This window comes from Balaenoptera borealis (assembly GCF_965194805.1).
Source record: "Balaenoptera borealis genome assembly, chromosome: 7".
Taxonomy (NCBI): domain Eukaryota; kingdom Metazoa; phylum Chordata; class Mammalia; order Artiodactyla; family Balaenopteridae; genus Balaenoptera; species Balaenoptera borealis.
In genome coordinates, this window is record NC_138864.1 from 11119727 (window position 1) to 11146196 (window position 26470).

General features: G+C 47.0%; 1 protein-coding gene across 9 annotated transcripts in view; it reads left to right on the forward strand.

The window, feature by feature from the left end:
* Nucleotides 1–26470, forward strand: part of LOC309632299 (small ribosomal subunit protein uS3m) — a 173823-nt gene that overhangs the window by 133505 nt on the left and 13848 nt on the right. The window contains exons 6-7 of one of the 9 annotated variants that reach the window (XM_082399673.1): nt 17324–17397; nt 17490–17527. The exons of 1 other annotated variant lie outside the window; for it this stretch is intronic. In XM_082399673.1, coding sequence (XP_082255799.1) covers nt 17324–17397; nt 17490–17494 — 79 coding nt within the window. In that variant the 3' untranslated portion in view covers nt 17495–17527. 7 more of the 9 variants (XM_082399674.1, XM_082399650.1, XM_082399669.1 and 4 more) reach the window with 7 other exon arrangements.

Consider the following 26470-nt stretch of genomic DNA (forward strand, 5'->3'; position numbering starts at 1 on the left):
AATTACTATTTAAGGAAAGGAGGAAGGAAATGAACATTTGTTAAAATTCTACTGTGTACCAGAAACCTGTCTGGTTGCTCGTTCAATTCTTAGAACAACTTTACACGGCAGGGGTTATTATTCCACTTTACAAATGAAAAACAGCACACAGAGGGTTAAAATAAATTGTCCATACTAACTAAAATACTTTAGTTACCTAAAATAACTAATTATATTGCCAATATGTATAATTGACAAATAACGAATATATAATTAATTAACAAATAGTACTATATGTAGTTAAATATGGTACGTACAGTTCAGCTACTAACGTATAGCTATACTATAATTATGTAAGATATATACTCATATAAGAGTTAGATAAGTAATTGCATATCTAATTACATTCACAATAAATAGAGCTGTGAGAGAAGTTAAAGATCATCTGGTCCAACTTCTTTTTTTAGCAGTCACTGTACAAACATTACTCAATGTCTGCCACCTGACAGGTGTTTCTGGGCACAAAATAGTGAGATCCTCGTAGAAACCTACTGGGTGTCTGACAACAGCACTTGTTGGGAGGATATGGAACACCCCCCAAAACTGAAAAGCAGTTTTCATCTCCTTCTTTGGATACCTTATGACACAACCCTCCTCATCAGAGGCACACACAGCTGAGAGCAAAAATTCCAGGCACATGGGTCACTGGAACCCTGATCTCCAACCACAGTAGAGTTGCTTCTAAAAGTTCAGTGCTGGAAAGAACCCGAATGCCCACGTAAAATGGGTAAATAAAAAGTGACATATCTGTGCCAAGGCATATGCTGCAGCCGTGAAGATGTGTGAACCACATGAATGACGTGGTACATTCATCCACAAAAGAAAACAGAGCAAAAGACCCCAGAAACACAGGTATACAAATGGGAGGATTTATTCACATACAGTTCAGAAATAAGCTAAACTGAACTGCTAGGGATATATATTTAGATATTAAGCTACAAAGAAAAGCAAGAGGCTGGGGATCCCCAAATCAGGGTGGTGGTCCCACAGGCAGGGCAGTCACGTGATAACTGTTGCTTAAACTGAATTGTGTGTTGTGTTTCACAATAAAGGGTTGACAAAATACCCACCCCACTCAAATACATATACATTTGATATATATGTACAGATTTATACATATATACATACTTCATATACATGTATTCAATATTTGCTTGTGAATATAGGTATTATATATGATTTTTTTTTTTTTTTTTGGCTGCATTGGGTCTTCGTTGATGCACGCAGGCTTTCTCTAGTTGTGGCGAGCAGGGGCTACTCTTCATTGCAGTGTGTGGGCTTCTCATTGCAGTGGCTTCTCTTATTGTGGAGCACGGGCTCTAGGCATGTGGGCTTCAGTAGTTGTGGTGAGCAGGCTCAGTAGTTGTGGTGAGCAGGCTCAGTAGTTGCAGCACGTGGGCTCAGTAGTTGTGGCTCACAGGCTTCGTTGCTCCGCGGCATGTGGGATCTTCCCGGACCAGGGCTCGAACCCATGTTCCCTGCATTGGCAGGCAGATTCTTAACCACTGTGCCACCAGGGAAGTCCCCATGATTTTTTTAAATGTCTGTTTTTTGACTTCAATTCTTAGCAAAATTTCCACAATGAACAATTAATACTGCAGTGAACTGAGAAGTTCACTCTACAAAGGTAGGAAAATGGGCCTGCCTTGGACTTGTGAGATGGTTATAGCTCAGGTTGGGCCATTGGAGGGGCAGAGAGGTGGGGCAGAGCAGCGTTGCGGGGGGGCGGGATTTACGGCTTTGCCTGGACTAATAACATGTGCGAGAGACTTGCTCCAGGCCCAGGGCTCGCCTTTGTGTGCTGTGTTAGCTGAGGAATGCTCCTGTGTTTTGACAACCATGAGGGCCCAGCGGGTGGAGGGGTCGCAGGACAGAGCCCCTCTGTGTGCCTGCCAGGCACCGGGAGGCCCTTCTCACTGCTCCCCTTTTCTGACTCTTTGGAATCCCTTCAGGACGGTGCCTGGACCTAAAAGCAGGCTTCTTCCAGCTCTAAAACCCTGGGACTCCTTTTCTGCTCAGAGGGAAGGCAATGGCCTGTGCTGGGCCTCAAAGTACACATATTATTTCCTACACGGCCCGCAGGTTGCAGGTGGCTTTCCTCCCTCCTTCCCTCTCGCATGGGGCCACTTCAGCCTCTTCCCAGCCCCAAATGGGAGGCAGGACCTCGAAGCCCCGTGCAGCTCACCTGCTTTTTGAACTCCCCTACCCAAGCGACTGCTCTGGGCAATGGCTCCGTCTCCACATGGCGGGCCCCGGGATCGCAAGGAGCTGTTCCAGCCTAGCTGAAACAGGCCACCTACAGCAAACGCCTGGCACTCCCGGCCAGCCTGCGACACTAAGGGGCAGTCCCAGATGATGAGGTTAGAATACAGGACGCCCAGACCCCAACTATCCTCCGCGATGCACATGCACACGCATTTCTAAGCTTGCCAGAGACCAAGCTGCTGCCTCTGGAGGCGTTTTGGTTTGGTTTGGTTTGAATTTTGAAGCATGTGAGTTTTTCAGCAATCATTTCTCAAAGTATACCAATAATGAGTTTAATAAAATTGTCATTATTTAGCCACAGATTTCGTAGTGGGGCCCAGCAGTGAAAGCACGCTGAACAATGGTCTCTCTTAAAGGCACATCCTCGTGCATCAACTGCCCAAAAGAAACAAATCCATATACCTTTTCAAGACTGTCATTTATTTTTATAAATTAAGCATAAAAAGCTGAGACCATTGCATTCTTCTGCCAAAGTCTGTTGCCTTTAACTGTTTTAAATACTTTGGGAAGTTAAATCTTTAATCAAAGTGGTTTCTTTGCTCTCTGAAAAGAGCAGAGGAATTAGGAGAACAGGCTCTAATGTGTAAGCAAGAGCCAGCCCTCTGCCCAGAAACCTTCTGACAGGCAGGACCCTGCACAAGTGGAGGGAAGAGCAGAGGAGCGGGAACCTGGCTGAACGGAGGCCAGGAGCTAGGGCAATCACTACTGAGAGCTGTCATCTCCAAGACATGGTTCAAAAGCAGGTGAGAGGAGCATTTATAGCTCTCTCTTAGAAAAAAACAAGCTAACGAAGTTGAACCCAAGTTAAATTAACGAATTTCAAGGGAACGTTTCTCCCACACCAGTTAATCTGATGGTACCGGTCAGTGGTCTCTGATGTGCTGACACTGGCATGCAACACATCTTTTAACTAAGATGTTGTGACTCAAAAAGTCTTAAATGTTAGTCTGCTGTGTGAAGAACTTTGCATTCGATAAGTCTCAGTCCTTCTTTCTCCAAACGGACAGTTTGGATCAGATGTGGATGGAACCAGATGAAGACATCATCCTACCCTCCTTCCCTAGAATCAGACCCTGTGTTCATCAGCTCAGGTCACCATAACAATTCATCACAGACAGGGTGGCCTAAACAACAGACATTGATTTCTCACCATTCTGGAGGCTGGAAATCCAAGGTCAAGGTGCCGACAGATTCAGTTCCTGGCAAAAGCCCTCTTCCTGGCTGGCATATGCCATGTTCACCGTGTGTCCTCACATGGCAAAGAGAGAGAGCTCTGGTGTCTCTTCCTCTTCTTATAAGCACATCCATCCCATCACAGGGGCCCCATCCTCATGACCTCACCTAACTCTAATCCCTTCCCAAAGGCCCTACCTTCTAATGCCATCACATTCAGGGTTAGGGCTTCGACATATGAACGTGGGAGGCACAAACATTCAGCCCATAACTGACCCTGGGCATGTCTGCCCAGGCACCCCACCCTCAAGACTCCACCCCACCTGTGTCCCCGAGTGCTCTCCTGGCTCAGTTGGTTCTGTGAGGGACAGAATGCCTTACCTGGCCCAGCAGGTAGTTTCTCCATCCAGGACTTAGTGTTTTGTATCACAGCCACCAGTTCATGTCCAGTCTTCTCCACTATAATCAAGAGGAACCCTGCCACCCACTAGGTCCCCAGGACCCTCAGAGAGCTGACTCCACTCACCAAGCCCCAACCTCATGGCCCACGCTGGTCCAGAGCCTTCTCACTGTTTCTGTGAGTTCCTGGATGCAATTCGTCATGCCCTGACCACACATGCTCTCTCTTCTGACCTTGCATGTCCCTAAGAGCAAAGTGGGGCTCGACACTGCTTTCCCCACAGTGTGTCCTGTACGCTTGCAGACCACACTGCAGTTTACCTCAGAGCCATCTACCTCTGACCACCTCCACTCCGCTGTCCCCACTTCCTCTCTAAGTATCTCCTCCCACTTGGAAAAAATTGTTCTTCTCTAGTGCAGACCAGTTCTGCCAATAGTCAGGTTTCTGGGTGTCCCAACTATGACCCTAAACAAGTTCACCCAGGAATTTTCTCCCAAAGACTAAGTGTCTCCCTATGAAAGACTCTCAGATCATCTGCTAAGAGAATAAAAGATGTTTTCATCATATGCATAAACTTTAGACTTGCTCCATCTTACCTCTTCTATACTTTTTCTATTTTGCCACTTTTAGATGAAGAATCATAAATATGAGAGTTGTGTGCCATGTGGAAAAGTGGAATGGCCAGATCCCTGAAGGGCTGAACTCAAGACCAGCCAGCCAACCACTGTTAACCCATAGGACCTTGGGAACATTCAGGCACAGAAATGACCAGCTCACCCTGCCAAGGGTTAGGACTAGTTTACAAGGGTGCCAAGCAGGCCCTTCGTCCCTTGGGGCTAAATCCCAGATTAGAAACGGATCAAGGGCAGCCAGCCCCTCAGCCCCTTCTCCCTAGGCCATCACATTGCATTGTGCCTCTCTAGCATGGGTGCAAATAGACAAGGATATGGAAATGAGTCAGCTCCCTGTCCCCCGAGGCCTGACTAAGATACCACCACTACCCAGCCCATGCTCAGGGCCTGCCAGGAACCCAAGGGTGGGAAATCCATCAATGTATTACTATACTAGCCACATGGGAGGAAAGAATATGAAAAAAAGAGCATGGCCTGGTGAGACTACATCATGGCAAGGAGAAGGGATGCAGGAGGGCCAATAAGACCCAGGCTCACCTCCTGTTCTAGATAAGACCTTTTTTTCCCAGCACTATAAACTCTAATTTCACTTCTCTCCAGAATGTACTTGTCCATGAGCCCAAACCCAAAAGTGGAATCGTGGCCAATTCTCTGACCTTGTGAGAGAGCCTAGGTACCTCTCTACTGCCTTCTAAATAGTCTCCCAAACACCACCCATGACCACACATGCATCCTTAGTGACAGCACTGACCACAGACTTGGTCAGCTTGGAGGGAGCCACAGCCTCACACTGTAGGGCTCCCTGGAGGGCCGCAAGGCTTGCCCCAAAGGCAAACCATGCAGGTGTCCCACTTCCACAAAGATCCAGGAAGTCTAGAAGGAGATCTGTGAATAAAGCAGGGTCATTCTTCAGAGAAGAAAAAGCAAAGGGCCAGAAAATGACAGGGCTTGCCAGAAGCTGAGCAGCTGAGAAAAGGCAGAGCCAGAATTCAACCTCATGTGTTCAAAGACTATTCTATGAGTAATATTAAAATATATATTATTAAGAAAAAAATATATCTTATTAGCAACAAAAAAATGAAATACTTAGGTATAGCTCTAACAAAATGTACAAGATCTAAGTCAGGAAAACAACAAAATTCTGATTAAAAAAATTCGAAGAAGATCTGAATAGATGGAGAGATATTCCATGTTCATGGATAGGAAGACATGATATTGTCAAGATGTCAGTTCTTCCCAACTTGATCTGTAGATTCATTGTAGTTCCAATAAAAAAACACCAACAGTTATTTTGTCAGTGTTGACAAATTGATTCTAAAGTTTACATGGAAAGGAAAAACACGCAGAATAACCAACACAATTGATGAAGGAAAACAAATTCTGACGACTGACATCACTCAACTTCAAGATTTACTCTAGAGCTACAGTTATCAAGACAGCATGGTATTGGTGAGAGAATGGACAAATAAGTGGAACAGGATAGAAAGCATGAAAGTAGACCCACGTTAATATAGTTAGCTGATCTCAGACAAAGGAGCAAAGGCAGTTCAATGGAAAAAGGATATTCTTTTCAACAAACGGTGCTGGAACAACCGGACATCCATGTTAAAACAAACAAACAAACAAAACTAGACACAACCTTACACCCTTCACAAAAATTAACTTGAAATGGATCATAGACCTAAATGTAAAACCAAAAACTATAAAACTCCTGGAAGCTAACATAGGAGAAAATCTAGATGACCTTGGATTTGGCAGTGACTTTTTAGACATGACACCAAAGATATGACACCATGAAAGAAAAAACGAATAAGTTGTACTTCATTAAAATTTAAAACTTGTGCTGTGTGAAAGATGTTGTTAAAAGAATGAAAAGACAAGCCACAGATGGTGAGAAAATATTTGCAAAACATGTATCTGATAAAGGACTGATAACCAAAGTATACAAGTAACTCCGAAACTCAGCAATAAGAAAACAACAACCCAATTGAAAATGGGCAGAAGATCTGAATAGTTATCTCACCGAAGAAGATTTATAAATGGTTAACTAGCATATAAAGATGCTCAACATCATATATCAGTAGGGAATTGCAAATTAAAACAATGAGATACCACTATACGTCTACTGGAACGGCCAAAATCCGAAACACCAACACCAACAGCTGGTGAGGATGTGGAGCGACAGGAACTCTCTTTCGTCACTGGAGGGAAAGTAAAATGCTGCCGTCACCTTGGAGGGCAGTTTGGCAGCATATGATCCAGCAGTCACGCTCCTAGGTGTTTACCCAAATAAGTTGAAAACTCACGTGGAAACAAAAACTTGCACGCAGTTGTTCATAGCATAATTGCCAAAACTTGGAAGCACCCTCTATGTCCTTCAGTCGGTGAATAGATCAATAAACTGTGGTACAACCAGACAATGGAATATTATTCAGCACCAAAAATAAATGAGCTACCAAGCCATGAAAAGATAAGGAAGAACCTTGAATGCATAGTACTAAGTGAAAGAAGCCAGTGTGAAAAGGCTACATACTGTCTGATTCCAACTACATGACATCCCGGAAAAGGTGAAACTGTGGAGAAAAGGAAGTGAAAAGATCAGGGGTTGCCTGGGGTTGGAGAGAGGGAGGGATGAATAGAAGGAGGACAGGGGATTTTTAGAGCAGTGAAAATACTCTGTACAATACTGTAATAATGGATACATGTCCTTATACATTTGTCCAGACCCATAGAATGTACTAAGCATAGTTTGAACTCTAATGTAAACTGTGGACTTTAGTTAATAATAATGTATCAATGCTGGTTCATCAATTGTCACAAATATACCACACCAATGCAACATGTTAATAATAGGGGAAAGGGCAGAGGAGGGTTGGAGGTGGGGGGGAAGGGAAGTATACAAGAACTCAGTATTTTCTGCTCAATTTTTCTGTAAACCAAAAATTCCTCTACAAATAAATGTATTACTTCTTTTATTATATATAATTCATTACATAATATTTATTATAATTATATTTAGTAATTATAATAACCAATAATTATTGTAACAAATAATTATGTATATTTTATATATCTTAGGACTTTATATTCATTCATCCAGTCCTCTGAACCACACTTTTTTTTTTTTTTTTTTAATTTATTTTATTTTATTTTTGGCTGTGTTGTGTCTTCGTTTCTGTGCGAGGGCTTTCTCTAGTTGTGGCGAGCGGGGGCCACTCTTCATCGCAGTGCGCGGGCCTCTCACTGTTGCGGCCTCTCTTGTTGCGGAGCACAGACTCCAGACGCGAAGGCTCAGTAGTTGTGGCTCACGGGCCCAGTTGCTCCGCGGCATGTGGGATCTTCCCAGACCAGGGTTCGAACCCGCGCCCCCTGCATTGGCAGGCAGATTCTCAACCACTGCGCCACCAGGGAAGCCCCTGAACCACACTTTTAAGTGCAGTGATCAGTTACCCTGATAAACTGTCACTTCCTAAGGGCAGGGTCTGGGTCCCCACTCCCTGTCCTGTGTGTATGGACCTGCACTAAGACTCTGTGAGTCTTTCTCTTCGCCTTAAGCTTTCCTTTTCGGCCCGTTCTTGTGAACTTAAACCAAGTCGGTGTTGCCAGGGAGACTTGTCTAGCGGACTTGTCCAACTGAAGAAATGTCCTTTGAGGCATCGTGATGACCTGTTAGCAGCTCCTGTAATCACAGCAGTTTCTCTACTGTGATAAGTGGGGCTGGGGCTGAGCTGGCAGTTATGATGACCCGGGGTGGGAATGTCTGGTCAGCACAGGGGGCTGCTTACAGCAACTGCAAACAGTGCCACACTGGCCTGGAGGTCTATTCAAGCAAACCTCCAAGGAGGGGGAGCCAGCCCCCTGAGCTTAGCTAGCAAGCGCACACTCCCAGCCACTGAGGTCACCTCCTGCCCTTCCATGCTATGTTCTGGGAGCTCCCCACAAAGCTGGTGCCAATTCACCTGGCACTTTAAACAAGCACTGTTTGGTCCTGTCACTGGTGAGTGGACAGAGACTAACTGATGAGAGCCTTGAACTTCAGGAGACCCAAAGGCAACAGACCTCTTTGTCCCCAGTGGGGTGGGAGGGGTCGGGGTCGCCCACAGCGTCCGCTTCCCTAGGAAAGTGCAGCGTCGGTGTAATGGCCCGTTTGCCTCATCAGCCTGAGAGGGACATCAACATCTTGGAGAGGAGCGAGCAGCTCCTTGCCCAGACCTCAGTTTCCCAATCTGTAAATTGGGTTAACAACCTTCCTCCAGGCACTGTGAGACTGTCAGTTCATATGTGGAAGCACTCAGAATGTTTTGAAGCAAAAGTGGAAATTACTGCCATTCAACATTTAAGTAAAAATCACATAGTCCCCACCCAACAGTTTTATTTTATTTGTTTGCTAGGAATTTTAATAGACAAGTACTACCTCTAAGTCACCTGTGACTGATTTCCATTAAGATGGTTTCAGTAATTTGTGGAACTACTGCTTATTATCTGAAGCAATGCAGCAAGAGCAGAGAGCAGACGTGGACAGGCCTGGGTTTGAATCTGGATTCTTCCCCTTCAAGGCTTGAAGCAGAGCGAGTCATGCCACCCAGGGCCTCAGTTTTCTCATCTGTAACTCGGGGTGATAGAGCTTGCTCTGCGGGGTTGCAGTGGGAACAGCAGTGTCTTATATCGGGGAACTAAGATGGAACCTCAGTGATGCTAAATTGGCCAGCCAGCTGTTGCTTTTCCTAATAATAAAAATGACGAATTAAGGCGGGTGACCTTGCAGCCGAAATGATATGGAAACGTTTGAAACAAGTCTCTCAGGACATCATCACATGTTCTGAACCCTTGGAGACTGAAGCAGTTTCTATGAAGTCCTAAGAGCCGTGCGGAGGAATTCATTGAATCGTAGAGCCGGGAGAACAGTGGCTGTCACAGCACATGAGTGCCTGGCCTTAAAAACCCCTTCCTGGGGAATGAAACTAATCTTTTTTTTTTTTTTTTTTTTTAACGATTAAGTAACTTGCTCACAGTCACAACCATTTGAATAGGAGCTTTTCTTTTCTTTTTTTTTTTTTTTTGAGAGAATGTTTTGCTTATCTCTTTTAAATTTTATTTATTTATTTATTTATGGCTGTGTTGGGTCTTCGTTTCTGTGCGAGGGCTTTCTCCAGTTGTGGCAAGTGGGGGCCACTCTTCATCGCAGTGCGCGGGCCTCTCACTATCGCGGCCTCTCTTGTTGCGGAGCACAGGCTCCAGACGCGCAGGCTCAGTAGTTGTGGCTCACGGGCCCAGCTGCTCCGTGGCATGTGGGATCTTCCGGGACCAGGGCTCGAACCCGTGTGCCCTGCATTGGCAGGCGGATTCTTAACCACTGCGCCACCAGGGAAGCCCGAAACTAATCTTTATTTGCCACAGGGTGTATCAATCAGGGCTCGGGTTGCAAGCAAAACAAATGAACTTTGGTAAACTCAAAGGCATTTATGGGAGCGCTATCAGGTTGCTAACAGAACCAAAAGGAAGACTGGCGATCCAGGTTCCCAAAATGCACAGGATCCAGGGGCAACCAGGAAGCAGGCAGAACCCAGCCCCCAGCAGCACACGGCCTTCCAGGTTCCCAAAATGCACAGGATCCAGGGGCAACCAGGAGGCAGGCAGAACCCAGCCCCCAGCAGCACACGGCCGCAGGGAGAGGGGGTGCCCCTGAGGCTTCCTGCTCTCCTCACGCCCTCGCTGACACAGCGCTTGGTAGCCCTGGTTTCCTCCAAGGTGTCGCCGTCTTTTTGCATTATTTAGGGAGTCCGATTCCATCCAGAGGTTTTAGTTTTCAAATGTTCAATTCTGCCAATATTTTTCTTTACATTTTCTGGGTTTCTTATCATACTTATAAAGCCACTTCCCCCCTGCTGTCATGTTTCTAAATCCCCTATAGTTCCTTCTATGAGTCTTATGGGTTTTCAATATTTAATTTTTTCCTCTGGCATTTCCTTTTGAATGTGGTATGAAGGGGAGGTGTATTTTTATCCATCTTTTTGGATAAATCCATTACACAGAATTCCCCAAAGCCCTTGGGCAGGAAGCTGTGAAGCACAGGACCTTAGCAGAGGCAGGAGGGACTTCCGTACAGCTCCTTGCATGGCCAGCGCGTTGAGTGGAATCGGGCACCGGAGAGCTTGCATGTAGAGGAGTGGAGGGAGGACAGAGGGAGACACACACAATGCTGGCTTCACCTCCACAGCTGTGGCTCTCAGCACACCCCCAGACGATCGGCCATGCCGTTTACCCCCAAACTGAGAAACCCCGGAGAGTGAGAGCCATGAGCCTTCAGGCCAGGACAGCAGGCGTCCGCGGGGACTCTGCCTGTCCCAGGCAGACCAGGACTGTGGTCTCTGAACACGTAGAGCCCTGTGTTAGAACTACCCGTTCAAATGCAGGATTCTGGGCCTCACCCCAGAGTTCCTGTCTCAGTGGGTCCTGAAAACCTGTGCTGAACAACTTCCTGGGGGCTCTCAAATACCCTAAAATCTAGGAGCCACGGTCTTGAGATGGCCTGTCTTCACATGGAAGCTGTGAATCTTGGACCCACCGGGCAGAGCAGGCCTGGGAAGCCCCCACTAGAGGTCCTGGTCCTTTTCCTTCTTGCCTTAAAATGATGGTCATTCGCGGTAAGTTTCACATTCAAGAATGCAAACCCGCCTTGAAAGAACGTTGTGCCCTGGGATGCAGAAGGCTATATGTGAAGGTCACTACGTTTCCATTCTAAAAGCTTCCGGTGTGGTAACCTAATGATTCTCCCTTTTGAGGTCTGGAATGAAGAAGAACTAGACTAGTGTCGATCTGTGTTATCATCTGTCACAGCGGCAGCGGCTACAAAACAGCAGTCAGGGTGCTTTCATGCCAAGTCCCAGAAAACTCGCGTGGCCTGAAAGGTGGACGGTCTCCGTGAATGTTTCGTTTGGTTTAGTCCAGTCGTCAGCCATCGCACCAAAGATGGTTCTTCCTCCTGACTCTCCCCTGGCCCCCGGCCCATGGGAGCCCCCTTGTGATCCCAGATGCCCTGGTTGCTCCTGGCCCTGATTGCGCTGGTGGGTTCACACACCCACCCCTGGGCCAATCGCAGGGACGGGGCAATGGCTCAAGCCAATCAGAGCCCACCCAGGGGCCTGAAGGTGGGGTCACCTTCCTCCTAGGCACTTAGGCTGTGTGGAAGTGGGGTGAACTCTCAGGCAAAAGCTAGGGTTCTCTTGAAAGGGGGGAGGGGACCTGCATGTGGTGTAGGCGGCCAGCAAATGTCACTACAGAAGCAGCCGGCATCTGCCTCCTGCGCGGCAGTTTGCAAAACCCTTTACACTTAGCATCTCATTTAACGCTATGCACACCTTCGAAGTAAATATCATCATCCCCATTTTTTAGGCAGGAAACCGAGGCCTCTGGGATGAAGTGGCTTACCTCAGCTTACGGACAGCACCCCAGCCCAGACCCTCCTCTTGACCTGTCTCTTCTGCGTGTAGACCCTGGGTCTTTCTATCATAGTATGCTGCTAAATTCCACTCCCACTGGCCTAATATGGCCAACAGTCCTACGTAAGAGGCATTAGAGCCGTCTTAATGGCCCTACTCCCTGTGTCTGAAATGTCCTAGTCCCTGGATAAGGATCCCTCTCCCCTCCCTCCTGCAAAGACAGACGTTCAGTCCTTGCTGCGCACGCTCTCCCCCAGCTGTGAGGCCAGGTGGCTTTCCCAAAGGGGAGAAATCAACCTCCTTCCATCTCCCCTGAGGCGATCTCAATGCACGAGGCCCAGTACCTGTGCCCCTGGGAAACAGGTCGCTTGTCCTGTCTCTTTCCAGTCAGCCCTTCATCCTGCTAGGCCTCCACGGGAAACTATTTGAACGCTGATCCCTTGGGAGCTGTGTCTGCGTTTCTAAGTTGCTCAGCTTGCAGACTCAGACTGGAGACCTAGGAAGTCTGTTCTACCACTTGAGAAAGGAGAGAATCACGTGAACAGCGGGAAAAGCCCGCAAACGCGCACCGTGGTGACATAGGTGACAGAGCAGATTTAGCAGCCATTCGATTCACGGTGTCAGAAAAGCTCTGGGAAGGAGTTAGCTCACAGATCCTACCCGAGCCCTGAGTCCGCAGCGAGGGCCAGAGGCCCAGGTGGCAGCAGCGGCCACCAGAACCCCCAGGGCAGGCTGTGGAGCGGCTGTCCTTGGCCTGCAAGCAGGGCCCCGGCTCTGGTCGCTAGTGTTGGAGGGAAGGCCGGCCTGCAGAAGACTTGTGCGGTTCTCAGCGTCTCCCCGCTGTGCCCACGCCACAGTGCCTTGCACGTGGTTCCAGGGCTGTCCTGGCCACGGCGGCCATGGGGCTTCCTTACTCAAGTACTTGTGCCAGCCTCCGCTGTGCTGACATGTAAGCGCTGAAGTCCAGAACAACGGGGGCCAGTTCTCCATCCTCACCCCAGGCACATCCAAAGTCTCCCGGAGACCTCTGTGCTGGGGGTGCAGGGGTGAGGCGTACGCTTTGAAAGTTACGTCTGGCCCCGGGAGCCTGTGTCACCTTAAGTGCTTCCTTGTATGGAGGGTCTCGGTGCCTGGACATTGATTTCTACCCCACGCTGCCTTGGCATGGCCCGATCCACCCCTGCACGAGCGTACACACACGCGCGCACACCCACACCCACCGTTCTCAGGCACAGTAGCCTAAGTGTAAACTACATCACGGCAACACGGTCCGCCTCAAGTCACGGCTGGCTCCTCTCCCAAGTCCTCTTGCCTCTTGCAGCCCCCATGCAGGGAGTCCGCTGCCCTCTTGGCCCCCTGGCCCTCCCTGCTCCCAGGTTGCTCCCTTCCTGCTTCCTCCTGCACTGACTTGCCCACCCCAATCTACAGAGCCCCTCCTCCCAAACACATTCCAGAACCGCCCTGTAAACACCAGACGTTCTTAAACTTTTGTCTCAGGGCCCCTTTACACTCAAAGTGTATTACGGACCCCAGAGAGCTTCGTTTCCATGGGTTTATGTGTCCATATTTACCACAGTAGAGACTGAAACATAACTACTGTACCCACTGAATACCAGGGGCACCGAGACTCAGCAAGAGCCATGCTTGAACCCAAGGCTGTGCAGGGAGCTGAGGCATCGTTGATCCTTGCTGCTGTTTTCCATGTTTACTGGGCAGAAAAGACATCAGTGTTTACATTAGTATCAGATATTCTTTAAACGAGAGCGCCAGGATTTGTGCTCCGTGAAGATGGAAATCTTAGAATATCTGATGACCTCAATCACTGAGCTTATAACACCTTTTTCTTCAGGCCGTATATTCCCTCCTATGCAATAAAGTCAATTCTATACTCAAAATATTCCTGTAAAAAGATGACCCCACGCTAGCAATTTTCCGTGCCATTTAACCATTGCCCTGGAAGGTTGTGTATCATCTCTACTCTTTTTTTTTTTTTAAATTAATTAATTAATTAATTTATTTATTTATTTTGGCTGTGTTGGGTCTTCGTTTCTGTGCCAGGGCTTTCTCCAGTTGCGGCGAGTGGGAGCCACTCTTCATCGCGGTGCGCGGGCCTCTCACTGTCGCGGCCTCTCCCGTTGCGGAGCACAGGCTCCAGACGCGCAGGCTCAGTAGTTGTGGCTCACGGGCCTAGTTGCTCCGCGGCATGTGGGATCTTCCCAGACCAGGGCTCAAACCCGTGTGCCCTGCATTGGCAGGCAGATTCCCAACCACTGCGCTACCAGGGAAGCCCTCATCTCTACTCTTGGTTGGGTGTCTTTTTACACTTCCCAGTAGAAAGCCTGAAGCATAGGGCCTCCCTCCCTCTCCACGATCCTGTGCTTTACCAGAATTGTCTTGGACAGAGAGGACTGTGGGCAACGCAGCACGTCCAGAGCAAAACTTCCAGCACACCCTGAGGTGCCCTCTCTGCTTTGTTGCCATGTGTAAGCCCCCCACCCTGAGCGATCACTACTCCTGTGTGCATGTGTGTGTGAATGGACATATGTGTGAAAGTGTGTGTGTGCGTGCCCATGCATCTATCCCATCACTTTCTAACTGGTCTCTCTCGTCCCACACCTGTCCCTCCACGATCCCTCCTCTGCACCGCACTCCGATGCTCCGTTTTTGAAGTTGACCTTATCCTAGCGCCTCCCCCTGCTGAAGTCCTCTGACCCCCGCCCAGCTCCTCGCCACGGCCCAAGGGACCTGACTGGCAGGCCGTCTGCTTGGCATCTGCACGCGTCTGCCTCGCCCTCCCCTCCCACGACGGCTCTTGTCCAGCCCAGAATGGACCACTGTCTTGGGCACTGTGCAGACGGAGTATTTCCTCTCTGCCCCAACGCCCTGACGGCCTCGCCTCCAGCGAGTGTAAATATCAGGAAGAGCCGACAGCCTCCAGAGAGTCTCAGCAAGGCCCACAAACAGTCTGAACCCCTGCACCCTGGAACTTGTTTCCCTTCCAGCACTAACCGAAATTCTCAGCCCGGCTCTTGACTTGGAGATGTCTCTACATGTGGACCGCTGTCTCCCCCACTTGTGGAATGCAGCCTGGTAGGCCCTGCTGTGAGCTGCGCCCCAGGCCCGGCTGGAGCGGGTCCGGGATGTACTGACCCTGTGTACGACCACAAGCAAGTGGGTGTCTCTGCCCCTTAGAGTCTCTTTGAGCCTCTGCTGCTCATTTCCCACCCACACTTCCACGCCCCTTCCCCAGCCCCAGCCCCATCCAGTGGCCACATCTGTGCACAGTGACAATCTCAGTCTTAATGAGAAGCAATAAAGGTTAGTTATCCTCAGAGTCTGACAGGTGTTTCTCAACTCTTTTGCATAAAAAGGCAAGGCCACCCAGCTGGCCTCTGGGTTGCAGCCCTCAGGAATCCTGTCGTGTTGTTTAAACAAATGAGAAAGGGCACATCAAAGGGGCCTTTTACAAAGGCCAGGGGAAGCTGAGGGAGCTATCAGTGGCCTGTCCCAGTGTGGAAAGGCCATTGGAGAGAGGGGGACGGGGACGGGGCTGGGGATGAGGATGGGGTGGGGTGGCCGCTCCCTCTGGCCTCCCGCCGTTCTCAGCTGCCCGGTGGGGAGATCCTGTTTTCATCTTCATATTCCTCAGGTGAATTGTGACAATCTTTTCCACATGGTGATTTTGTATGTTTTCTTAGGGAACGTAGTCAGAGCCCTAATGTCAAATGATGATGTGATCTGGCTGTTTGAGGATAAACAAATAATCAGCTGGGGAAAGAGATAAAATAACAATTGTGGATTTTTTGATCCTCCTACAGTCAGAATGATTGGTACTGACTTTGCTTTTTAACTTTTTATTTGGAGACAGAGGAACTTGCAAAGACAGTAGAGAGGGCCTGTGCACCCCTCTCCCCGAGCCCCCAACCTTCCAGAACTGTAGTTCAATATCAAAACCAGGAAACTGACCTTGGTTCAATGGGTGTAGTTCTGTCATTTAATCACATGTGAAGATTTGTATAACCACCACCACAATCCAGATACAGAATTGTTCCGTCACCACATCCCTAACGCTTGCATCCACTAATTTGTTCTCTAAATATTTATTGTGAAAGGAAGAAAAAGGAATGTTCGGTGTGGGCAGAGGCGTGCAGGGACATCTCACCATAGAGAATGTACAGATGGCAAACAGGCACATGCAAAGACGTTCACTGTCATTGGCTGAGGGAAGTGCAAACCACATGAGATGGCTCTAAACACCTATCAGAACAGCTAACATAAAAACAACGACGACATCAGATGCTGGTTAGGATTCGCAGAAACTGTATCCCTATACACTGCTGTTGGGAATGGAAATTGGTGCCACCACTGTGGGACTGACTTGTTACCAAATTAAATTGTATTTCTAGCTTTCATTCTATGACACAAATAAATCTCTTCAAATCAGTCCTGATTGAAAGTCTCAGGTAATTCAGCCTTGCCAATAAACTAGGGGTCCCTCAAAGCCAGGCACCACCCCGTCCTTGCCTGCCCCACATGCAGGCGAGGACGGGGCCCAGCCCAATGCCATGGCTTCTCTCTCGCCCTTTCATACCTTTCATACTGTTCAGACACTCAGGAGCCCCGGGACCCCATTCTGGTAGACTCCAGCCTACCTGCCTACACTGCCTGGAGTGGTGTGTCCCATGGTCCCCCCAGTGGCGTATCACCACCTTGCTCTCCCTGTCCCAAAACCTTTCCCATCACTCCACCATTCTCTGTGCCATTTTGAATTTTGGTTGCATATGGAAACCTCTCTGTTCCCTGCTAGACTCTCACGGGCAGGGCCCACTTATGACTCCTCCACATCCCCGGCCTCTAGCATGCAGAAGGGGCTCACTAGTTAACGTTTGTGAGCTAAGCCCTTAACAAGCCTGGTGAGGAAAGTTTTCAGAGCGAGCACGGTTGAAACCTGGATTTCTTGGGAACACACTGCAAAGGATTTTCCTCCTTACAAGACAATACCAGCTTGTGGAAAACTCAAAAAAACATAGTCAAGAAAGTTAAAAAAAAATTAACCCCTATGCAATCTCACCCTCAGGGCTGACATGCTTCGGCTGTAACTTTCCAGACATCTGTGGAAGCATGAAATTTGCATGTTGCTAAGAGGAAGTGTCAAACTTAGGCTAAGAATAAAATGAATACCGAAAATGAAAGCAGGAAACTAGAAGCTGGAGGCCAGCTGGGCCCCACTATAGATGGACATCGGGGAGGGGGGTGGTACACAGCAAGGCCCAGCTGCAAATCCTGTCGCTGTCACCTGCTCTGTCAGCATCCTGACAAACACACCGGGACCCTCACTCTGCTTTTACATATTCTAAAAATGCACCCTGTTTCAGGGCGGGGCAGAGGAAGAAGAGAAACTTTGGGAATGTTAGAGGCCAAAATGTAATGGAAACTAAAGTGTTTACAGGTAAGAAAGGAGAAATAGCATCCAAAATGGGGTCACAAACTTTCCGGCAAAGGGCCAGGTAGTAAATGTTTTATACTCTGTGGATCACACAGGCTAACACCGAACTCTGCTGTCACGGCACACGAACAGCTATGGACAACGTGAACAAGAATGTGTGCGTTCAGTAAAAGCACACCTTCAACACAGGCCGTGGAGGCAGATGTGAGCGGTGCTCTCACACACCTGTGGGAAAGACAGCAGAAATCATCGCAGTAAATGGGACGCTAAGCTTTCCAGAATCTACAGAGTTGCACCGAATTTACTAAATTGTTCACTTTCATGGCACCTGCTCTCTGTTTCTCCTGGACAAGGTGTTCTGGGAACTTCACCCGGGTGAGCATGCATCACACAGATCCCGGCACAGAGCTGTAGGGGAGGGGACAGGTGCCTAGCACAGGTTGTGCAGAGTGTCCTGGACGTGCCGGCCTGGGAGAACCTCAGGAAGGAAATGTATTGTTATGAGCATGACCTTGAAGGTGATGCAAAGTATGATAGCATTTCTAGGAAGCCCTACATAAGCCAGACTAAGCAACTCATTATTAGGATGCAGGCATGTTGCAGCTTGCCATCAAAGAACTGATAAATACACATTTCAGGCAGGAGCAGAGAAGACAGCCCCGAAGTGGTTGCGTGTCAAGTCCTGGCCTCATTCCTGGGCTTTGCAATGTGCACACATTTCATATCTTCCTTCCTACATAATCCAAGATCACAGGACAGCATGGGAGACCCAGCTCAGTTCCCTATTCCTGTAAGAGGAGAAAATTCGATCTGTGCTCTTGGCTTTCCAGAGACTTCTCTCTTTAATCAAGAGCTGGCTCCCCTCTCCCTCCTCTCCTGCCTGGCTACGCCTTGCCTGCTCTGGGGACCTTCAGCACACAAGTGTCCCCCCGGAGGCCTGGAAAAGAAAGCTGGGCGGGCACTCCACAGCTGGCTCCAGAGAACTCGGCTGGTTTCAGAGGATGGCAGGATGGCCATTCACACGGGAAGAGGCTTTTGTTGCCACGTGAACTATGTCGGGACCGTTCCTGCCACCTCCTCTGGGAAGGACGGGCCAGCCCGAGGCAGTCACCTTCACCGTCGTCCTGTGTCCTTGCCCTGGTGACGTGAAAGGCAGGCGAGGCTCGGGGGCAGGCTTCTCACTTTCTTCCTGCACCATCTTCCCTGTGCTCCTGCCCTTTCAGCATCTCCATTCCCTCATCTGTAAAATCAGGAGGGTTGTTAGGGAGACCGGATGAGTTAAAATGTGAGAGGACTTTCCTGGCTGTCCAGTGGTTAAGACTCTGCGCTTCCAATGCAGGCAGTGTGGGTTTGATCCCTGGTCGGGGAACTAAGATCCCACATGCCGCATGGCACGGCCAAAAAAAAAAAAAAAAAAAGTGAAGTTTAGGACAATGCCTTACCTAGGGACACACTTGATAATAATGTTGGCTATTATTGTTTTTACTAAGAGACTTTTCTTCATTCGGCAAATCTTTACTGAGCATCTACTATGCCCTAGGGACAGAGACAAGACCCCCCCTCCACTGCGCTCAGTGGTGGAATGGACCTGCCGGCCTCCCCAGGCTCTGGAAGCACCTAGAGGGGGACACTGGCTTTACCCACCGCTACGCCCCCAGGGTCGGCACAGCTCCTGGCACACATCAGCTGCTCAGCCCCGTGCGGACAATGAAAGGCGGGAGTTTGCCCCCGTCCGCTGCGTGCAGTACTGCGGCTTTCGTGTCCTTCAGGCAGAGCTCCAGGACCTCAACTGTCAGTTCTGCAGCCTCTAATTCTGCTGCCCTCTGATCATGAAGATAAGCTGTTGTCATTAGGGAGAATTCAGAAAATAAGGACAAAAATAAACAAGAAAATGATCATGACTATAACACCAGGATCCATATTCCAACTGAGTTAATATTTTGGCTCATATGCTTCTAGCCTTAACATAGATTTTTAGGGTAGTTTGCCTTCTGTTATGTGAACAAATATTTCCCTTTATATTGGGCGAGGAGCATCTGTCCATATCAGATGGCTGCGTAACATCTCAACACACGAAGGGGTCATATTTAATGTGACCGTTTATTCTCCTATTGTTGAACATTGAGTTTTCACTTTTTAAAAGTCTTGGCTTTTATGGGTAACTCGACAAGAACTTCTTTATACATAAACCTTTGTCCATATTTTTATTGCCTTTGTCAAGTCCTGCATGAGGCTAATTATTCTGTCAGATATAAAGCTTTGGATACCTACCATGTTGTTTTTCAGAAATACAGAGTCAATTTTTTCTCCCCTTAGGATGTCTGATAGCTAAGATGAGCATCAGGCCTTAAAAATCCTTGCTAAAAAATATAAGGGAGAAAATGAAAGTTTGTTGTCCCTTTTAATTCACCCTTCTTTGAATCCTAGAGAGGAAGTCTGCCCTGCCTTGCTCTGTTCTGTTTAACGGCCATGTCCTATACTGGCTTCAGTGCCACAGTGTGACCAAGAAGGGTCGGTCTCCCGCCCAGGGAGGATCTTTCCCAGTGAGTTTATGGGGCGACCAAAGGACTCTCCAAACTGTCCTGTTAAAAGAATAATGTTGCCTGTTCTGTGTAGCACCCACACTTAGAAGTTTTCTGTTGAGAAAGCCCCACTGTATTCAATCGACCAAGCTCAAGAAATGGTCCATAAAATTAAAGGCCATTTGATTTTCTTGGGATCTAATCTTCATGATGGTGCAGCTCCTGGATTTGGTGAGTCTGCATATGCACAAATTTTCTATGTACATAGCAAGTGCTATAAAGTGTTCAATATTTTAGGATCTCATTCAAGTTCCAGGGAACGAGAGGGGAGTAATACGTGTTACATGTTCTGGTACATTCCAAATTCACTGGAGGTTTTTTTTACAGGAGTGGAATATGATTAGATATACATTGCAAAATGATCATTCTAGCAGCCATGTTGGGGAAAGACCAGGGGCCTAGAATGAAGAAAGGGAGACCAGCTGTTAGGTGGTTGTAACATCAGACACAAGAGGTTACAACTCAGACTCAGGCAGGAAAACTCAGCATAGGTTTGACCGGGAGACAGAATCTGGAGGGTCTGATGGATGATGTGAGAAGGAGAGAGGGCTCCTGTGTGGTGACACCATTCACCAAGAAAGGGGACACCAGAAAAAGAGGAGGTGAGGTCCCTGAAGGGGGCTTTCAAGACAGAAGAGATCCAAGTAGGTTATGGCTGGAAAAAAAGCATCCAAATAACACAGAAGGAGGAGAAGGGAAGGCTGAGACACAGAGCCAGGAAGAAGGTCATGCAGCAGGTCCTTGGGAAGGAATGAAGGATGTAATCCAAAGCCCAGGTCCTCAGGGCTCAGCCTTGCTTAGGACAGAAGGGGCCAGGCCTGTCCCCAGGACGAGGTACGGAGGCAGAATGCAAAGGGAGGCCATGATCTGTCTGAGGGACAGAGCCACCTCCCTGGGGGATGGCCCTGGGCTGGACTTCTGGGCAGAGGAGTCGTGGGGGAGTGTGCACCCTTCCAGCTGAGCGCGAACCAGCCGCCAGGCCAGGGCGCTGGGAAGTGTGTGGATGGAGATTGCTGAGCCCCGAAGCTGGGCAAACTCGAGACGGTTGTGAGACGCAGAGTCGTTGCTCCCTCAAGTCCGCGTCCTAACCCCTGGATCCTGTGAACACATAACCTCACGTGGCAAGGGACTTTGCAGAAGTGACTAAATTAAACATCGAGATGGGGAGACTGTCCTGGCTTATCCGGCAGGCTCAGTGTAGTCCTGAGGGTCCTCATACAGGACAGAGGGCGGTAGAAAAGTCAGAGAAGGAGAGGTGCCAATGGAAGCAGAGGTGGGGGGATGGCATTACTGGCTCTGAAGGTAGAGGAAGGGGCCCCCGGCCAGCACACGCGGGCAGCCTCCAGCACCTGGAAGAGGCAAGGAGATGGAGCCTCCCCTCCAGCCTCGAGAAGAAGCACAGCCCTTCCCACACCTTGATTTTAGCCCAGTGAGACCCACTGTGGACTTCTGACCTCCAGAACTGGAAAAGAATAAATCTGTTAAAACTATAAAGGAACAGAACAAAATTTAAGCCACTAAAATTGTGGTAATTTGTTATAGGAGCCACAGAAAAGGAATGAAATGCCGGAGACCAAAACGTACTGGGTAAGAGAGAGGCCAGCCACCTGAATTTATTTATTTATTTATCTATCTATCTATCTATCTATCTATCTATCTATCTATCTATCTTTGGCTGCGTTGGGTCTTCGTTGCTGCGTGCAGGCTTTCTCTAGTTGCGGCAAGCGGGGGCTACTCTTTGTTGCGGTGCGTGTGCTTCTCATTGCAGTGGCTTCTCGTTGCGGAGCACAGGCTCTAGGTGCGTGGGCTTCAGTAGTTGTGACACTCAGGCTCAGTAGTTGTGGCTCGTGGGCTCAGTAGTTGTGGCTTGAGGGCTCTAGAGCTCAGGCTCAGTAGTTGTGGCGCGTGGGCTTAGTTGCTATGCAGCATGTGGGATCTTCCCGGACCAGGGCTCGAACCCATGTCCCCTGCATGGGCAGGTGGATTCTTAACCACTGCGCCACCAGGGAAGCACTGGTAAAATAATTTTTGACAGGGGTGCCAAACCATTCAATGGGAAAAGAAGTGTCTTTTCAAAAAATGGTGCTGAGAAAACTGGATATCCACATATAAAGAAATGAAGTTGAAACCTTACATAACACCATTACAAAAATTATATCAAAATGGATTAAAGACCTAAAGGTAAGAGTTAAAACTATTAAACTATTAAAAGAAAACATAAAGATACACTTGACAACATTGGATTTGGGGAAGATATTTTTAGATGCTACAGGAAACCAAAGGAAAAATAGACAAATTGGACTTCATCAAAATTAAAAACGTTTGTGCATCATATGACTCAACAGAGTAAAAAGACCACACAAAGACTGTGAGAAAATATTTGCAAATCACATATCTGATGAGGGATTAATATCCAGAAGAGAAAAAGAGCTAGTACTCAACAACAACAAAAAATACAACCTGATGCAAAGACAGGCAAAGGCTTGAATAGACATTTCTCCAAAAAAGATACACAAATGGCCAATAAGCACATGAAAATGTACACAACATCACTAATCATTAGGGAAATGAAAATCCAAACCACAATGAACTACTACTTCACACCCATTAGGACCGTTATAATCAAAATAACTGAAAACAGCAAACGTTGGCAAGAAATTGAAACCTTTGTACGCTGCTGGTGGGAGCAGAAGATGTAGCCATTGCGGAAGACAGTATGGAAGTTCCTCAAAAATATTAAATGTAGAAATTACCATTTGATCCAGCAATTCCACTTCTGGATATATATGCAAAAGAATTGAAAGCATGGACTTGAACAGGTATTTGTACACTGGTGTTCAATAGCCAAAATGTGGAAGCAATTCAAGTGTTCATTGATGGATAAATTAAACAAAGTGATATATATAAATTATATATATATAAATTATATATTTATATAAAAATACATATATATAATTCAGCCTTAAAAAGGAATGAAATTCTGAGACATGCTAACATGCTACAACATGGGTGAACCTCGAAGACATTATGCTGAGTGAAATAAGCCAGACATAAAAGGACGAATATAGTGAAGTACCTAAAATAGTCAAATACATCGAGACAGAAAGTAGCATGGTGGTTACTAAGTGCTGGGGGAGGTGGAGAGTCATTTTTTAATGGGTACAGAGTTTCACTTTGGGAAGATGAAAAAGTTCTGGAGATGGATGGTGGTGATGATTGGACACCAATGTGAATGTATTTAATGCCACCGAACTGTACACTAAGAAAAGAGTTACAACAGTTCACTTTATGTCATGTGTATTTTACCATAATAAAAAATATTTTAAGTAGTTTGTTCCTTTTTTACTGCTGAGCATTATTCTATGATATGGATGAGCCAGTTTGTTTAACCATTTACCCACTGAAGGACAGCTGGGTTGTTTCCAGTTTTTGACAATTATGAATAAAGCAGCTGTAAACATTTATGTACAGGTTTTTATGTGAATATAAATCTTGTGTCTCTGAGATAAATGCCTAGGGATACAATTGCTGGGTCATATGGTAATTGCACATTTAATTTTTAAAGAAACTGCCAAACTGCTTTCCAGAGTCATTGTACCATTTATATTCTCACTAATAATGTGGGAATGATACAGTTTCCCTGCATTCTCATTGCCCTTTGGTGTTGTCACTATTTTTTATTTTTGCCATTCTGATAGGTGTGTAGTGATGTCTCATTGTGGTTTTAATTTGCATTTCACTGATGGCTAATGATATTGAACATCTTTTCATGTGCTTATTTGCCATCTGTACAACCTCTTCAGTGAGATGTCTCTCCCTGTCTTTTGCCCATTTTCTAATTGTGCTGCTTGTTTTTTCACTGTTGAGTTTTAAGAGTTCTTTATATGTTCTATATACTAGTTTTTTTTTGGAATTGTGGTTTGCAAATATTTTCTCAATCTGAAACTTGTATTTTCATCCTGTTAACAGATTTGCTTGCAGAGCAAAAGTTTTTAAATTTTGATGAAGTCTAATTTATCAGTTTTTTTTCTTTTGTGTATCATGCTTTTGGTGTCAGGTCTAAGAACTCTTTACCTAACCCTGGATCCCAAGATTTTTCTCTATTATTTAATGTAAATTTTATAGTTTTACATTTTACAGTTAAGTCTATGATCTGTTTTGAGTTTATTTTTATATAAGGTGTGCGACTTTAGTTGAGGTTCCTTTTCCCCCACAGGTGTCCAAATTGCTCCAGCATCATTTGTTGAAAAGGCTGTCTCTCCTCCATTGACTTACTTTTGCACTTTTGTCAACATCAGTTGGGCATATTTGTGTGGGTCTACTTCTGTGTTCTCTGTTCTGTTTCATTGATCGATGTGTCTATCCCTCCACCAATGCCACAGTCTTGATTGTCTTGGTTAAGTAGTAAGTCTGGAAATTAAATAGATTGATTCCTCCCACATTATTCTCCATTTAAAAAATTGTTTTAGCTATTCTAGTCTCTTTCTATATAAAATTTAGAACAGTCTTGTCTATACTTGCAAAATATCTTTCTAGCAATAGGAACTATGATAAGCCTGTATATCAGTTTGGGGAGAATAGACAACTTTACTCTGCTGAGTCTTCCATCCTTGAACACAGCATGGTTCTCCATTTATTTATTTAATCTTCTTTGATTTCCTTCATCAGCTTTTTATAGTTTTCAGCACACAAAGTATATTTTGTTAGATTTATACCAAAGTATTTCTCTCTTTTCTGAGTAATTGTAAATGATAGTGTATGTTTAGTTTCAGTTTCCATGTGTTCACTCCTATTATATATAGAAATACAATTAATTTTGGAAGGTTTATCTAGTATCCTACAAGCTTACTGAACTCATTTTTAGTTCTAGTAGATATCTTTGTTGATTCCTTGGAATTTTCTCCACAGACAATCATGCCATCTTTCTTCTTTCCTGACCTACGTGCCTTTTATTCCCTTTTCTTGCTTTATTGCATTGGCTTAAGGGGAGATGCCATGAAAGAGAAAGGTAAACATTTACAAAAACCCACAGCTAATATCACACCTAATGGTAAAAGACTAAATGCTACCTCCCTAAGACTGGGAATAAAACGAACTGAAACTAAACATACACCTGATTCCCACCTGGAGGGTGTATGTACAGATAACCCAGGGGCTCAGAGCAGGAGGCTGCCCTCTCCACCTCCACAGGGGTTAAGAGAGGCCCTGAAAGAGACATAGAATCTATTAAAATTCATAGAAAAGGGCTTCCCTGGTGGCGCAGTGGTTGAGAATCCGCCTGCCAACGCAGGGGACACAGGTTCGAGCCCTGGTCTGGGAAGATCCCACGTGCTGCGGAGCAACCGGGCCCGTGAGCCACAACTACTGAGCCTGCGCGTCTGGAGCTTGTGCTCCGCAACGAAAGGCCGCGATAGTGAGAGGCCCGCGCACCGCGATGAAGAGTGACCCCAGCTCGCCGCAACTAGAGAAAGCCCTCGTGCAGAAATGAAGACCCAACACAGCCATAATAATAAATAAATAAATAAACAAATACTTAAAAAAAAAAAAAATTCATAGAAAAGTGGATGAGAGTTGTGCCAGGGAGGAGAGCAGGGAACAGAGGAGATGAAGGGAAGGGCTCTCCACATCTGTGAGGAGTCCACGTGGCTGAGACAAGGACACCCAGGCAGTGGGTGAAGGGGGAGCCAGGAGAAACATCTGGAGAGGCAATGTGTGGTGGCCAGGAGTGCTTTTATCTTGGAGTTACGAAGAGCCCCAGACAACCCCTGCCAGCACCATCCGCCAAAACCCACCCAGTCAGATGTGTACGAAATGGCCCATTGAGAACAAACAATGTGCATGCCTGGTGTGGGCCGCAAACCTTAGAACAGCTCACTGAAGGGGGATCCTGGGACACGTTCCCTGTTTCCCTGATATTTTTATAGGGCTTAAATATTTTTACAAAGGATATATCAATCTTATAGTCAGAGAAAGAGTAAAAGCTCTTAAAGAGTAAAACTTGCACAAAGCAAACTTCCCCGTGTGGGCTGCAGGTGGGGAGACTGTTGGCTGTGGCCGGGGTCAGCAGGGAAGGGGAGGGTGCAGGATGGGTCCCACTGGAGGGTGAGATGGGGCTGGATAGGCGGGGCCGACCCACGGACAGCCCTGAAGCTCATGGGGAGAGTTGGGTTTGGGGTGCACACAGGTCTAACCCTGTGGAGCTCATGGTCACCAGGAGATGGGTCAGGAGGCAGCAGCACCTAGGACAGGACAGGCCGCACCTGGAGGGCCAACGTGGCCGGACACTCGGGGATCTCTCTTGTTCTGGTCCTGACCAGATCTGAAGAAGGGAAAGGCAGCGCTCAGCCTGGATGGCTGTGTAAACTGTGTCCCAAGTTTTTAACCTGCTTGGGTCCCCAGTTTTCCCCTCTGTAAAAGGTGGCTAATAAAAATACCTTCCTCATAGGTTTGAGTTGTCTTTTTTTTTTCCCGATTTGTGATATAATTGATACTCA